The 11,673-nt window shown below is 54.1% G+C and overlaps 2 protein-coding genes across 4 annotated transcripts in view; one reads left to right on the top strand and one right to left on the bottom strand.

Moving 5' to 3' along the window:
- LOC109524881 (heterogeneous nuclear ribonucleoprotein Q-like) overlaps positions 1 to 5,460 on the bottom strand; it is a 6,809-nt gene extending 1,349 nt beyond the window's left edge. For 2 of the 3 annotated variants that reach the window (XM_019885007.1, XM_019885006.1), the window contains exons 1-9: positions 3,581 to 3,728; positions 2,757 to 2,875; positions 2,467 to 2,688; positions 2,208 to 2,384; positions 1,469 to 1,604; positions 1,189 to 1,394; positions 963 to 1,112; positions 771 to 892; positions 1 to 276 (exon numbers count right to left, since the gene is read on the bottom strand). The exon at positions 1 to 276 is cut by the window's left edge. In XM_019885007.1, coding sequence (XP_019740566.1) covers positions 1 to 276; positions 771 to 892; positions 963 to 1,112; positions 1,189 to 1,394; positions 1,469 to 1,604; positions 2,208 to 2,384; positions 2,467 to 2,688; positions 2,757 to 2,875; positions 3,581 to 3,728 — 1,556 coding nt within the window. Of the gene's footprint in view, positions 277 to 770; positions 893 to 962; positions 1,113 to 1,188; positions 1,395 to 1,468; positions 1,605 to 2,207; positions 2,385 to 2,466; positions 2,689 to 2,756; positions 2,876 to 3,580; positions 3,740 to 5,257 lie in introns of those variants that run through there. The other variant, XM_019885005.1, reaches the window with a different exon arrangement.
- Positions 5,461 to 9,451: 3,991 nt separating this feature from the next.
- The window catches only part of LOC109524807 (mitotic checkpoint serine/threonine-protein kinase BUB1), a 17,767-nt gene continuing 15,545 nt past the window's right edge, over positions 9,452 to 11,673 (top strand). Inside the window, exons 1-4 of the mRNA XM_019884910.1 lie at positions 9,452 to 9,604; positions 9,681 to 9,760; positions 10,255 to 10,384; positions 10,472 to 10,579. Of these exons, the coding sequence (XP_019740469.1) occupies positions 9,487 to 9,604; positions 9,681 to 9,760; positions 10,255 to 10,384; positions 10,472 to 10,579 (436 nt within the window). The 5' untranslated portion in view covers positions 9,452 to 9,486. The remainder of the gene's footprint in view (positions 9,605 to 9,680; positions 9,761 to 10,254; positions 10,385 to 10,471; positions 10,580 to 11,673) is intronic.

The following is an 11,673-nucleotide window of genomic DNA, read 5'->3' as shown; positions in this document are numbered from 1 at the left end:
CGCCCTCGGCCCGGGGAGGCGCCGCCCCTGGCGCCCCTGCTGCCGCCGCCGCGGCTCCGGGCGGGCGCCTGAAACTCGTCGTAGCCATAGAAGGGGTCATCGTAGCCGCCGCGGTAGTTGTTGTAGTCGTAGCCGTAGTAGTCGTAGTAGTCCTCGTAGCCGTAGTAGTCGGGCGTGTACGCGTAGCTGCCGACGCCCCGTCTGCCGCCCCGGGCCCGCCCTCTACCGGGAGGCGGCATGTGTTGCGGGGTGGAGTAGTAGTAGTAGTCGTCATACCTGAGGACAGACGAGGTGCATCAAAATAAAGCCACGGCGAGACCTTTAGGTCGCGTCTCGAGTCCGGTCCCAAAGTCAAGCCGTTTGGTTGGTCAAGCGGGTCGTCCGGTCGCCGAAGGGTTTGAAGCCCGGCTCGGACGGTCCGCCGTCCAAAGTTTCTTTGGGCAAGACAACAAACGCGAAATTTCCTCCATGTTGCCGTTGTCAACGACAACCCGGTCTCAATTGCCGTACCCGATTGATTAGACGCTGCATTTTCCCCATTTTTCAATCAAGTAAGTCGTGAAAAAGGAGGACCCGAGTCGACTCGAATCCCCTTCTCCGTCTCCGGTTCCTAACACAGCCACGGACATCCGGGCTTTGGTTTCTGCGCTCTGTCCCGAAGCGCCTCTTTCCAAAGCGTGTCCTCGAGACCGACCGTCAAGCTGCAAATTGCCGAGCGACAGCTCCGGGCTGGAAAAGTCGCGGTCGCCTGCGAGCGGGGGCTTGCTTACATTTGCGTCTTGGCCGCTTGCCGCTGAGCTTTGCGTTCTTTCCTTTTCTGATCCGGCGGCTTGGCAAAGACGATTTCTACGGGCTCTCCTTCCAGCTCCTTGCCGTTCATCTCGGCCAGCGCCTGCACGCAGCGGCCGTATGTACCAAACAGGCGTCCCATTTGCAGACGCGGGCGGCGGCCGCGGGCGTACCTTGACGGCGCCGTCGCGCTCTTCAAAGTGAACGAATGCATAGTCTTTCAGCTTCTTCACGCGATCCACTTTTCCAAACTGGCTGAAGCTCGTCTCGAGGATCTCTTCGGTGACGCTATTGGCCAGATTGCGCACAAACAACACTTTCACCTGCAACGAGACGGCCGCCGTTACGCCGCGAGGTCCCGAGAGCGGCGGGGCGCGGAGGGACCGTCGAGGACGTTACCTTAGCCATGACCTCGGGGTCCGGGTCCTCGATGGGGTCGGCCCACTCCACCGTCACCACGTTGTTCCAAACCTTCACCTTTCCGCTCATCAGGCGGCGCCGCGCCTGAGCGGCGGTTTTGTGGTCTTCGTACTCCAAGAAGCAGAAACCTCGGTTCTTCTTCTTGTCGTCGGGCTGATGGTACAGGATGACGTCGCTGAGGCCCTCTAGACGAGCGGCGACGAGACGGCCGCGTGATTGGGAGAACAAGACGCGGACCGCCGCGCGACCGACGACTGACCTGTGACCTTGGAGAACTCTTCCTCAATCTGCTCCTTGGTTTTGCTTTTGGGGATGGAGCCCACAAACAGACGGTTGTTGGCCACCGATATGCACACGCCGATGTGCTTGCCCGGTCGGATCTCGCAATTGTTGCACTGCGGAAGACGCGGAAAGAGCAAGCGAGCGCTTCGTCAAGCCGTCGGAAGGTAACCCCGAGAAAAGTTCACATGTTCTCGTCAGCTGTTCCTGACATTTGTCGCCACGTCTTTCAGCGCAAGCCGCGGCCCGCCGTGAACTGCCGGCGTTCAAAGTCAAGAGAATACGACAAAACGGTTTTCCACCTCAAGTGGAAAAATGACGACCAAGAACTGGACCTTCTTCCAGAACCGATGGAAAGACGAGAAGAAAAACGGAGTCACGGAGTCTGCCGAGAGGGCGCGCCACGACACTAAAGGAGCTGCGAGACGATAGCCTGCAGTCGCTTGACACAATGCGGCTGACTTGGGTCCTTGTCACGCGGTATTGAGGACTGCATCGATAGCGTTCTCGCTGCGTCGCTGGACGAAAGTAACTTTGGGGCTGGAATTCCTAAAGTTAGCGAGGCGGAACGCACGCTATTCGTCACGGACTTGGAACCGGTGGCCCGAGTCCAGGCGGAGGCAACTCTGAACCGCTCCATTTAACCCGTGTCACGTTGCGGGTGGGCCCGGGAGGTATTCCCCGCACCAACAACGGCAGGCTCACCGTAGCCCACTTACCAGCTTGACGGCCTCCTGCGCCGCCTCCTTCGTGCAGAAGGTGACAAAGGCGTAGCCTCTGTTCAGGCCGCTCAGAGGGTCCATCATCAGCCGAAGGTCCCAAATAGGCCCCGCCTTCTCAAAGCGAGGAACCAGCTCATCTTCAAACAGGTCCCGGGGGATCTTGCCCACAAATATCTAGAACAACAAGACACCCATCCACCGTTGAAGACTGCGGCGTTCCCGTTCACGCCGCCTATACACGGACTGCACGGTGTACCTCTGTTCCCACTGTGGGTTGAGCCCCCGCGTACACAGACTCGGGCGGGGGCCCGCCATACTTGCGCTGGCCCGTGGTCACGTCGAGGGTGTAGTTGGTTCTGTCCAGGAGCTCTTTGATTTTGGCCTCATCGGGTCCTTTGGTAGCATCCGTGACCTTGGCCCCTTGTTTCTCGCGCTGCCGGTACGTCTTCATCACTCCGCACAGATAGGCACTTTTGTTCTGGACACAAAAACGTGTCATTCGGAGGCGCCGGCCGACGTCCAAATCGTCCCCCTTCAAAGGCGTACCTGAACGTGGGACAGGTCGCTTTCTTTAAACTGGAGCAGGACCTGCAGGGCTCCCTCCTCGTTGAACTCCTTGAGAGCCTCGATCGCTCTTTCGTCCAGGTCGCTGTGCGCTACCAGACCTGGAGGAGGACAGCGCGCACGACAAGAACGGCGACATCTGACCGACTTGGCAGGGGCACGTGACAACAATTGTGAAATCACCGAATTGGCTCCCCGCGTCTTTCGGGATCCGTCTTAAGCTTCTCTCCATGCGAAGTGCGCGCCGTTTACCGAACGGGGGAGGGGTGGGGGCGGACCGACCGACCGCTTCAAAGTCTTTGAAAATCCTCCTCAGCAAAAGCAATTGATGAGATTTCATTGGTCTCCTAGCCAATCGGGCCTTTAGGGCACAGGTTGTCAAAACGCCGGTCTTCCAAGGCCAAAGTCCCGCATGTTTTCCATCCGACCGCGCTCAGTCGGCATCGCCACAGAATGACGTTTCAGGGGAAAGGTGCAATTTGATGGCTTTGAGGTGGCGGGCGCCGAGGCCCGTTTCTGGCCGACCAGCCCAACGGCGCACCCGAGGGTTGGTTCAAAAGCCACCTTTTATTTCACATTAATTTGCCTATTTTATCGATCATATCATTTTTGTTGTTTTGATTTATTGTTTTGTTTTTTGGGGGAGGCGGGGGTAAATAGTTTCACATTAATTTGCCTATTTTATCGATCATATCATTTGTTGTTTTGTTTTTTGGCGGGGGGGGGGGGGAAATAGTTTGACGTTATTCCTACTTTAAGATCTTGCTCCATTTCTGCTGACAGACACAATCTGTGTGTGTGGTCACCTGCAATGTAGAGCTCATCGAGCTTCTCTGCCACTTTCTGAGGCAAGTCGGCCTCCAGTAAGGCCTGGAAGTGCTCCGAGCGCGAAACTGCTGCCGTCGTGTCCATTGGTTCCTCTGTCCCGTTACCGTTGACGTGATCAGTAGCCATGTCCCGGATATCTGCAACGATAAAATCGCCGTTTAGCAACGAGCTAACAAAATATTAAGGATGCCGGCCAGCCGTCGGCAGGGCATCCTCAACCCCTCGGCACGCCTCATCGCGCGCCGCCCCGTATTTCAGTGTGTTTGCGTTATTTTCCTTGCCGCTCTACAGCGATCCAGAAGACGTAGAGCACGTTTTCCTTCGTCATCAACGCTATTGACCAAGTTGATACGTTACAAATCTTGGACAACGTTCCCTAACTTTACAGTTGAAAAAGGACCATCAAAAACATACATGGCGTGGAACATATCCTTGAAATGAAAAATAAAATTACAATACGACTGCCGCTGAAATCACACCACGGTGGGAGCTCCTGGATTTCGGCGATGAATTCCCGGCCTGCCGCGAATCGGCCATTTTACCGAGATTCCGGTAAATTGTCATGAATAGGCGATTGGAGTGGTGATTACGGCAATGTCACTGCTTTCATTTTGTGTTTCTTAATCATAACATTACCTTAAATTTCTGTAAATGTTTTTAATAGGTTAAACTTTGAACTTTTCTTAATTCTAACCCCAACCGATTCATTTGACCTCTTCTGATGATGACCCTCCTACGTATTCTACCCCTAAACAGAACCTTGTTTAGTGGGGCCTTAATATTTTTTGGTTTCACAAGCTACACCAAAATTGTGAAACGTCATCGTCACCTATACAATTCATCAACAAATGGGTGAAAAACCTTTAACTCCAGACTAGCTGCATCACATCGTAAAAAATAAAAATGAAAATAGGAAGGTACAGAACGGGATTCGAACCCGTGACATGAAGGACGCAGGGGGAAAAGAACCAAAACAAAAGGGCGCTTTGGGAGAGCCTCTACCTGCTACGCCACGAGCTGGCACGCTTTAACCGACGCACGCGTCCTCCGAGTTCTCGCACGATTCACGGAAACGACCGCCGCGGACGGGGGATCAAACGTTTGTCTGAAACAAGTCGATCGATCGCCGTTTTTGAACCCACAAGGGCTCAACTTTGCAAATTCTCAAACGCGGGATATTTGCCGACGTCGCCCCCTGGTTTCCTCCTGCTCGATTTTTGTTTTGTTTTTTCCCCTAACACCGGAAGCATCTTTAAAAGATGCAGCTCATCACGCTGGTCTCGTGTCCATCAAGTTATCTTTGAAGTTTTTCCACACTTCCACATTGGAGCTCCACCACGCCTGTGCTCGCCGATATGCCTCTTAGCAACACATCGTGTTATGACTCGGTCACAAAGGCTTTAGAGAGCGCTCCGCACCAATTCGAGCGCGGGCCCGATGGTCACCGATATGCAAGTATTTATGGCCCGCGCGATTTGATCGTTTCGTAATCAGACCGCGAGCGGGAGGACAGCCGGGCGCCCGCACGGGGTTCGTCTCCAAAATGCCGGCTAGCAACGCGCGACACATGCTAACGCGCATCCGATGTCGGTGTGCACATCAAGGCGGCTTCACGCGCGCTCGAGGGCCCCGGTTGAACACAAGACGGGACCGACCAGAGGCGTGTGACACGATGCGGATCCGCCGGAAGGAGCGCGCTTGAGGAAAAGTCGAACGAAATTGTCAAGAAGTTTGGTTGATGGCGACGCGCAGCTTCTTTCTTCACTTCGGACCCCCCAAAAAAAATGGCGCCGCCGCAGGCCTCCGCGCACGGGGTCTTCTCGAGTGGCTGGCACGGGCTGTCGCTGCTGCTCGCTCGTCCTACTACTTCCGGTTCTCAACAAAATACTCGGAAGCGTTCAGTCACGCCTTCATCCGTTCTCAACCGAATCACTCACGAGCTGCCGCTCGTTCGCCATTTTTACATTCGATCAAAACGGGAAGGGAACTCCGGTTCCCCGATAGCCGCCGCCTGCCTCTTTTCGATCTCTCCCGACTCTAACACACCGGATTCGTGTGATCGTGAAGCTTGCTGATGAGCTCGTCGTTTGAATCGGGTGCGGTGGAGTCGGGAGAGATCGAAAATAGGCAGCAGATGGCTCTCGAGAAACCCGAGTTCCCGACCGCTGCTTTAAAAGCTTTGTTTGTTTGTTTGTTTGATTTTTACTGAATGTTGTACTTGACCAGAAACCAGAAATGGAACATTTGTGCGCTCGAAAGAAATCCAAATACGTTCTAATCCAAATACCAATCCACCTTTTTTTTAATTAAACGTCAGCAAATAGCAAGTGCGCTACTGTTAAATTAGCAGAAGAAACGTCAAAATGCAGCTGTTATCAAAGCGCTATATAAATCTGAATGTACTGTATTGTATTGGAAAACATCCATCCATCCATGCACGAAACCGCTGAATCCTCTCGTGCTGGAGCCCATCTCAGCCTTTTTTGGGCAGTAGACTAGTGATGGGAATTCCGGCTCTTTTTAGAGGGCCGGTTCTTTTGGCTCGGCTCACTAAAAAGAGCCGGCGCTTTCGGCTCCCAAATGGCTCCTCAGTTTTTTTGTTGCTTAAATTAATTTACTCCCAAAAATAATGTAAAATTATGTGTAAAATGAATTACGAATGTAAAAAATGTACACTATATCAAATATTTTTTATTTATATGGCTTTATATTCTTCTGAACATACTCAACATGGCGTACAACATGGAGTGCTACAAAAAATAAATTACAAAGTACAAAAACAAAGACCCATCTCAAAACAAGGTCAACAAAAAGTTCCAATCTCTGATTGTGTATATTTATAAGCGTTTAACTATTTACAGTAAAACAACATAAGTAAGCTTTGATTACCACACAACAAATTATAAATTAAAATTTGATATTGGATATTTTAACCTTGCCCAGTCTACACGCTGCCTTTGAACTATCAATTAAGTTGAAATCAGTCCAAATTTCATTGCGTTTCCTATCCATTTTCTCACCTTTCCACTTTCCACCGTGTAGTTTTTTTCTCTGTACTGTAGCGCTATCGAGCTCTCTCTCGTCTCCCTGTCTCTCCTGTTCGTGCTGCTCACAGTGTGCTGCTGTCTCTCTAACTCCTCCCCCTTCTCTTCACTGAAGCGCGTGTGTGTGTGTGTGTGTGTAAAACCCTCCCCTCCCTCTTCTACCACGGATCTTGACCAATCACGTGCGGCTTTAACCGAAAGGGGGGAAAAAAAACTGGAGAAAAAAAAAGTCGGCTCCCATAAAGAGCGGCTCCCGATGAGGAGCCGGCTCCTGTCGTTCACTTCAAAGAGCCGGCTCTAAGAGCCGGTTCGTTCGCGAACGACACATCACTACAGTAGACACCCGCAAGTGGTTGCCCGCCAATCGCAAAGACACACATTGGCACTCACCGTCACACCTATGGAACATTTAGAGTCATCAATTAAGCTACTGCATGTTTTTGAAATGTGTGAGGAAACCGGAGTACCCGGAGAAAACCCACGCAGGCAAGTGGAGCCTACGCAAAACAGGCAAGGCCGTCATCGAACCCATGACTTCTGCACTGTGAGACGGACCTGCTAACCAGTCGCCCGCCGTGCCGCCAGCGTCAAAACGGAGGAAACAAAATACTGGAACGTGTTTTATATTTTTAACGTCACGAGACGACGGCGAAAATGTGCCGAACTCGTGTTGCGTGTGTGTGTGTTGAGAAGTGTTGACGAGTGACGTCCCAATGAAGTCGGGGGCGTTTTTACCCCCTACCTCCGCAACTCGGAGCTTCCGGTTCAAAGAGGCGTTCTCGTGCAATTTTCTAACTCGCAAAATTCCGACTTGCCACTGTCCGCGAATGCAGCATCAGTCTACGTCAGGAGATCCTCGTCTTGCCATTGGCTGAGTGCGAAATTCAAACACAAAACAGAAAGGCGTCCGCAACTGTTTGTTCGACGAGCAACTTCAGAGGGAAAGGAAGATAGACATTTTGTTTTCGTATTTGATTTTTATTCACACATACACACATATATTATATTTATTTGCCCATATATAATACCCGACATCAAGAAAATGGACGTGGCCTCCTGTTTACAGTAAGTCAGACGGTGTGCGAGTTATCGAGACACACAACTTATTTTCGTCGTTTGTACTTGTTGATACCGGTTTGTCGTTTTTTGTTTGGTTTTTTTGCTCTCACGGGTTTTGACTTATGAACGACGCATTCGCCCGGGCGAAAAGGGTGTGCAAAGTTTGTGCTGTAAAAAGTGACGTGACGCTTTCCCTCAAATCGCAGGAGTTCGTCTCCTGGTTGCGTGGTTGGCTCCGGCATTGTTGTGACACTTGGTGGCCGCAACTCTTCGTACCTCTTGCTTCAACCCCGTCGTGTTTGAATTCTCCTATGCAGCGCATCAAGACTTAGATCGGGCATTTGCACTATCATGAGCTGGACAGTTCATAATATCCTGCCGCAATCACAGTTTTAGTCTGTTTATGGATGTATTTGTTTTCAATAGGCCTCCAAACCCATTTTTAATAGCTCAAAATGGCACAAAGGTGCGATCCGCATGAACGAAGCAGAAACGACGTACCTACTAAAACGGAGTTTTCCTTTGCGCAGCTGTCCATACGTTGTCATCCCGCATTATGAATAACTGCCATGTGTGAACGTCCTTGGACAGGGTCTTTGAAAGCAGTTTCAGCTCGTACACGGGAGATGACCCCTTGGATGTGTGGCTCAAGTGAGTCTCGGCGCTTCTCATTTCGTGGCACACCAGCAGCTCAGCTCAGCTCAACTAACAGCACAACACTCATTGGCGCATTTTTTTTTTCTTCCTCTTCTTTTTCTTCTTCCGTCTGTTCACTGTTTGCACTTGGCAGGTTTGTGGACTACTTGGACCAAAGTTTACCTGAAGCCGGCAGCAGTGAAATGTCGGTGGTGCTCGACAGGCTGGTGCAGAACTTTGTCGATGTGGAGCGATACGCCGACGATGCCCGCTTTGTCAACGCGTGCATCAGATGCGTAAGCGCGTCCGTCCACTCGCTGTGTTGTTGTGTCTGCGTGTGACGAGGTTCGAGTCGAGGCAACTTCATTTTTATCACCCTGTAAGACCCTGCAAACTGCTTCTGAAGGCTAGAAAGATGTTTCAAGACAAGTCCCGAAAATGGGACCGACTTCATGCTATCCCCCGCGAGCCGCCGCCGTCGTCGTCCGATAAGTCACCGGCCGGCCCCTTGTCCGAGCGGGAGGCGGGGCCCAGAAGCAATACTAAGACGGGCAAAACGTCCGAACGGCGGCGGGGCGGGGCGCGGCGAGCCACTCGTCGCACGCAAGGCGCGAGAGCGTCCGACTAAGTGCTAAGCGGGCGGGGCCCTCCTCAGCCAGCGGACCGGACGCCGCGGAGAAAGCGCTCTCAGGGACCTCTGTTGTTGACAGGCCACGTACTACCCGGAGCCCGTCGCCTTGTTCCGTCACCTCTTCAGTAAAGGCGTGGGCACCAGGACGGCGGCGCTCTACGTGGCTTGGGCTCGGCGCTTTGAGCGCAAAGCGATGACGGAGGAAGCGGACGCTGTTTACCGCAAAGCTGTGGAGAACCGAGCCCGCCCCGCCGAAAGCCTCATGCAAGAGTACAGGTCAGAGCCCGCGCGAGTATCTCGCGCCGCGGGAGAGCGAGAGCGCTCGAGCCTTCCGGAGATCGAAAATTCTGCCTGCGATCCCTCAGGCGGTTTCGGGCCAGAAGCAGAAGCCGGGAAAAGGTGTCGGGAGGTGAGTGGTCGCGGGCGGCTTTTCCCCCTCGCGCGTCTCGTCGCCCGCCGCTGACGTCGTGCCGCCGGATGCGCTGCAGGCGTCGCCGAGCGGCCGTCCGAGTCCATGTACTCCAAGGACGCGCTGGCGTCGGAAGGATCCGAGCTGTGCTTCGAGGAAGCGCGGGCGCGGACGTACTTGCGGAAGAGGACGCTGAAGCGGGAGGCCGAGGAGCGGCTGAGACGTAAGCGCGGAGGGGAGGGGAGTGGAGGGCTCGCCCGCCGCCGCTGACCCCTGATGTCCTGTTGTCGCACCTGAAGTGGAGCGTTTACTGAGGGAGGACGAGGAGGCCGTGGCCAGCCTGCGGCGCCAACTCCGCCACATGGGCAGGACGCTGAAGGTGAGCCCGCTCATCCGCTCCCCGATGCCACCGCATCACATGTCGGAGGAGGAGGGGGGACGGGGGCGGCCTCCCTCCTTTCTCTTTTTCCTCTCCGTCCGTCTATTGAGGCCCAACGTCTCTCCGTGATCCATCACCGTCTCTCTGTGAGCCTATCCGTCTCTTTCGCTTTTTTTTTTTTTTTGCCCCTCCCCACCTGTCTTTCCATCTGCATTTCGAGAGTCATGCAGTGTGACGATATGTTGGATCGTTGATTGATGGATGGAGTAATGCGACGAATGACGGGATTTCTTTTGTAATGGAGCAACCAACCGGCAAGCCAGCATTTTCCAAAATATTTGCAACCGTGTTGCACGGAGTCGTTTGGTTTGTCTGCCGTGACACGGTCGCGCCCTTTGAGGGCGAGCGTCCCGCCGATGTGGCTTTGACAGCCTCGCTCTCTTTTCCGCCTCTCCGTTGCCCGTCTCTCTGATCTGATGCGCGCCGGCCGCCGGGCGGGCCGCGGGCTGAGGGCGACGCCGACTCTGCTTTTGTTTCCCCAGATGTCCGCCGCAGGAAGCGTCTCGGGCCGCCCTCCCCGCGAGGAAGGCCGCGGCGGATCGCCGGCCCGGGGCGACCTCAATGGTGACTTGCGCGCGCACTCAAAGTCACGCCGATCCTGCCGAGACCCCCCCGAGTCCAAGCCCTCTCGCGTTGCCGTGTGTCTGTCAGCGGCACAGGCCGGCGCGCTCGACGCACCCAACAACTCGCCGGGCTGCCCGCACGCCGCTCCGTCGCACGTGCCGCCGTCGCCCACCGTCAACACGCGCGAGGCCCTGGGTGAGCGCCTCTCCTTTGCCCGCCAAACCGTTGAAGCAAAAAACGTTTCCTGCTTTACATTTGAATGAATGATGTCATGGCTGCATGGGTTTTTTTTTTCCATAAAGTACAATATTATTTCCCTTATGAAAAACAAAAAGGCACATTGAAAGACGGTGCGTTGCAGATATGATCATGGGAATGTTCCAGGCGCCCGCGCTGACCGAGGCCTCCTCGGGTGACACGTCAGCGTTCGTCGCCGGCGGGAACCCGTCGGATGATGCAAACGGTGAGTTGGCGGCTCCTGCTGCTTCATGGCATCAGAAGAGCGTTTCTTTCAAAAGGCATTTGTTCTTTTCATTTGGACCCGAACCTCTGCCTTCTCCTCGCACATTTTGCAAGCATTTCTGTCCCGTGATGCAATGCTTGGTCAAACGGCACTTTCGAAGAATTTGATGGCATGTCGTGGGGCAACTTGAAAGTCTCACTTGTCCCGGAGCCTCTCCCGGCCGTCTCCGGACAGACGGCGGGGGACACCCTGAACCGGTTGCCGGCCCATCGCGGGACACGTGTAGACGAGCGACCATTTGCGCTCACACTCACGCCTCAATTGAGTGTGTTTCATGACCCTGCCGTGCCTGTTCTTGGAATTTGGGAGGAGAGCGGAGTACCCGGAGAAAACCCACGCGGGCCAACATGCGAAAACTCGACACAGGCAGGCCGGGGCCCGGCGTAGGGGTGGACGTGGCCACCAGTTGACCACCGTGGCATCCCACTTAAAAACCCCGAAACACAATGGCTTATAAATGTGCGAAATCGGGGCGGAGCGGTGCGTCAAACCTTTGCCTTCCTCTGCTGCCACTTCCTGCCTCACAGGCTCCGACCCGCCGGGCATTTCCGGCGCCGCGGGACCCTTCACCGTGTACCAAGATGACGCCAGGTCAGTCGGCAGATGACAAAATGTCTCATCGCTGTCGTCCTTCGAGTCAAGTGAACTTTTGTGTGCTGGTCTGTTTTGAATTTTGGGGGCAAAAACACGGTGTCGTTTGTGCGCGTGCGCAGCGCCACCGCTTGCGGCACGCTGAGCAAGAGCAGGGCCACGCGAGGCCGAGGCT

Source organism: Hippocampus comes, unplaced genomic scaffold (genome assembly GCF_001891065.2).
Source record: "Hippocampus comes isolate QL1 unplaced genomic scaffold, H_comes_QL1_v1.1 scaffold144, whole genome shotgun sequence".
Taxonomy (NCBI): Eukaryota; Metazoa; Chordata; class Actinopteri; order Syngnathiformes; family Syngnathidae; genus Hippocampus; species Hippocampus comes.
Note: the sequence above shows the minus strand (reverse complement) of the source record. Positions and strands in the feature narration are given on the sequence as shown.